Source organism: Octopus bimaculoides, chromosome 5, assembly GCF_001194135.2.
Source record: "Octopus bimaculoides isolate UCB-OBI-ISO-001 chromosome 5, ASM119413v2, whole genome shotgun sequence".
Taxonomy (NCBI): domain Eukaryota; kingdom Metazoa; phylum Mollusca; class Cephalopoda; order Octopoda; family Octopodidae; genus Octopus; species Octopus bimaculoides.
The window spans coordinates 23,388,372-23,391,659 of record NC_068985.1 but is presented as its reverse complement, the minus strand read 5'-3'; the positions used below and the strand labels follow the sequence as shown (position 1 = coordinate 23,391,659).

At 34.5% G+C, this 3,288-nt stretch overlaps 1 protein-coding gene across 3 annotated transcripts in view; it reads right to left on the bottom strand.

Moving 5' to 3' along the window:
* Window positions 1-3,288, bottom strand: part of LOC106883585 (ankyrin repeat domain-containing protein 17) — a 120,858-nt gene that overhangs the window by 36,197 nt on the left and 81,373 nt on the right. For all 3 annotated transcript variants that reach the window (XM_014934654.2, XM_014934655.2, XM_014934657.2), the window contains 2 exons: window positions 1,692-1,883; window positions 356-465 (listed from right to left, as the gene is read on the bottom strand). In XM_014934654.2, coding sequence (XP_014790140.1) covers window positions 356-465; window positions 1,692-1,883 — 302 coding nt within the window. The remainder of the gene's footprint in view (window positions 1-355; window positions 466-1,691; window positions 1,884-3,288) is intronic.

Genomic DNA, 3,288 nt, shown 5'->3' with positions numbered 1-3,288 from the left:
GTATCTGTTATTACAGTATCGAAATGTGATTGTTTCAGTTAGTGGAATAGTTTCATTTTTAAAGTGAAAGTATTTGACATGAGTGTTTTTGTTTCACTTTTGACACGTAATACTTAAATAGTGGAGGAGATATTATGTTGCCGTGTGCTCGAACTCTGCAAGAAGTTAAAAACTTTTTTGACTAAAACACAACTGGAACCCTAAGTAAGGCATGTGTAAAATTTGAATGAAATTGGTTGCGTAGTTCTCGAGTTTTAGGGATTCACACAGACAGACAGACAGACACACATTCTCATTTTTATATATATAGATAATAATAAACTATTAAGTTGAAACTGTGATGCTATAACCTTACCAGTTTTGCATTAGCACGAAGGAGGATCTCTGCAACATCTGTGTGTCCATTCTCACAAGCATACGTCAGTGCTGTATCGCCTGTTGCAGTCTGAGCATGAACATTTGCATCTGGAATTGAATGTTAGAACACAACTGAGAAAAACAAAACATTGAAATAAATATATGAAATAAGTAAAGTAACAATGTGGATGACAATCTGTATTTCAGAAACTGAAGAATAACCTCAACCTTTTACTATCATATATGAACTAAATGCTTTCAGAATAAAACTGAATATTCTTAGCACTTTTCTTTCATTAACCTTGTAACACAAATTATTCTGGGAAACTAAATTAAAAATATATCAAATCTACCAGTAATAGCATTAATATACCATATTAAAATACAGTTGCGTTCAGAAAGGGCTAAGGAAACCAGGGTTAGGGTTAAGAGATTTTATGAAAGAGAATCTGGTAGAAGCATTTACATTTCTAAGAACAAAGTGTTAGTAAATTTTCCTATTTCTTTCACTCAAATTTTATATTCAAACAATACTTTAAATATTGAAAAGGATGGACATAAATAAACTCAATTAGATACATAGTGTCTGAGTTTTATTTCTTTTAAAAATAGTCAATTGTTATGTGAGGTATTTAATCTTGTTTTTCTTTTTAAGTATTTAATTTCAATATAGTTTAGATTTTTGAACTGGTAAACTGACACATTCCCAATTACTTTTATTTCTTTTATACCCTTTTACTTTATAGCCATGTATTTTTTTTTTTTTTTTGTAAGTTGCATCTTATTCTCAAATGTTCATAATATTAACAAAAATGGGATTGCAGATCTACAGCCTTTAAACTGACAAAGTAGCTTAACGATTCACACTGTGAATAGGTTCTGCAATTAGTTTAACTCCTTAGCATTCAGATTACTCCATCAAATGTAATGCTTATTTATTCACATTGCTTTGAATTACATATCTTTTAGCTGCAAGATTTCAATGATTCAATTGTTTATCTTTCGAATGATATTGTAGGGTAAATGTGAAAGGTCTTTTCTGGCCAGTTTGAGCATAAAACAGGTATAAAATATGTAGGCCTGATATAGCTTCTTTAAATGTTAATGGTTAATTGTAAATAGAAATTGGAGTTGGTGATACCATAAAATGCTGAGTTAGAATCAGAGTCAAACAAAATCCTGATGTGAACAATAGAAATTGCCAGATTAGCACTTCTTCACAAGTAAATCCTGAAAAGTGTTTCTTCAAATCTTGTCCAAGTTTATGTAAAAATCAATAATTCAGACTAGATTCAATAATTTGTAATTTTATTTACAACAGTAAAATATCTTACCATTACTTAAAAGATAACTAACTAAATCCAGATGCCCTTCTTGAGCTGCCTCCATAAGAGGAGTGCTACATCCAAGTTCTATGTCAGCACCAGCTTTGATAAGAAAGTCAGCCACCTCAAGAAATCCACCACAACAGGCCAGAGTTAAAGCTGTCTCTTGTGTTTCTTCAGTTTGGGCATTGATGTCAGCACCTGCAATTGATTAAACATATCTTCAATACAAAATAATATAAACATCTTAAAAAAATAATTAAAAAATATTTTATCTGCTAAATTAGTCATCAAAAAATATCTTTCTTTTTCATATTACTAGTCAGTGATGGAATGGGACTACCCCAACTGTTCTGTTCATCCCTGTAAAGTCAATAACTACCAGTTAAGTACTGGAAATTGATTTAATCAACTGTTTCCTAATCCTAAATTTGTTACTATTCTATTATTCAATCCTTTGAATAATGCTATGGGAGAGTGTGCAAGGTGTACAAGACAAGTTCTAAAATCAATGACGTAGTGGACAGATATGAATCAATGCTTCAGAACACATTAGCTGTAGTCATTGCACAAATCCCAAACAAATGACATCATAAACTTCTGCACATGATAGAGCTGCTTCTATCTGAGATTACAATGAAAATAATTAAGTCTAATCAACAAAATGCTGCATCCTCCCTCTGCATGGCTTTTTTTTTTTTAATACTAATTGGACACACACTGACACCACTTGAAGTTAATCACCATACATCTACGGTAATTACTGACATGCAGTAAGTAATTAATTCTGAAAATCACTACCTAAATGCAATTCCTTCCCAACCTATGTATTCCCATATTACGCTGCAATGTTTCAATCACTAGACTACTTAACACTTTTTCACACCATCTTTCAAACCAATAGTACCCATCCACATGCTATTTAAAGCTGACAGCTCACTTCCAAACCACACTGATTCTCTTCTTTGTTACGCACTATTTCAGCTAAGCTGTGATTCTTCAAGCTTCCCATTAGTTACACTAACCTTACTCAACATACATTTTTGTTGCGAAAGACAAGTTCCTTCTTGAACTGGAAATAGAGAGGAAGAGAAAAATAAAGTACACAGATATATATATCATCATCGTTTAAGGTCTGCCTTCCATGCCGGCATGGGTGAGATGGTTTGACAGGAGCTGGCCAGGCAGAAGCTTGCACCAGACTTCTGTGACTGTTTTGGCAGGATTTTTACAGCTGAATGCCCTTCCTAACACCAACCACCCTGCAGCCAAGCACTATATAAAATAAGTTCATTGTCATGAGTCATCATCATCGTTTAATATCTGTTGTCCATGCTAGCATGGGTTGGACAGTTTGACTGAGGTCTGGAAAGCAAGCGGCTGCACCAGGCTCCAATCCGATCTGGCAATGTTTCTACAGCTGGATGCCCTTCCTAACGCCAACCACTCCAAGAGCGTAGTGGGTGCTTTTTATGTGCCACTGGCATGGGAGCCAGTTAGGTGGCCCTGGCATCAATCATGTTTGGATAGTGCTTTTTACATGCCACCAGCACGGGAGCCAGTTAGGGGGCACTGGCATCGACCACTTCAGATGGTGCTTTTTATG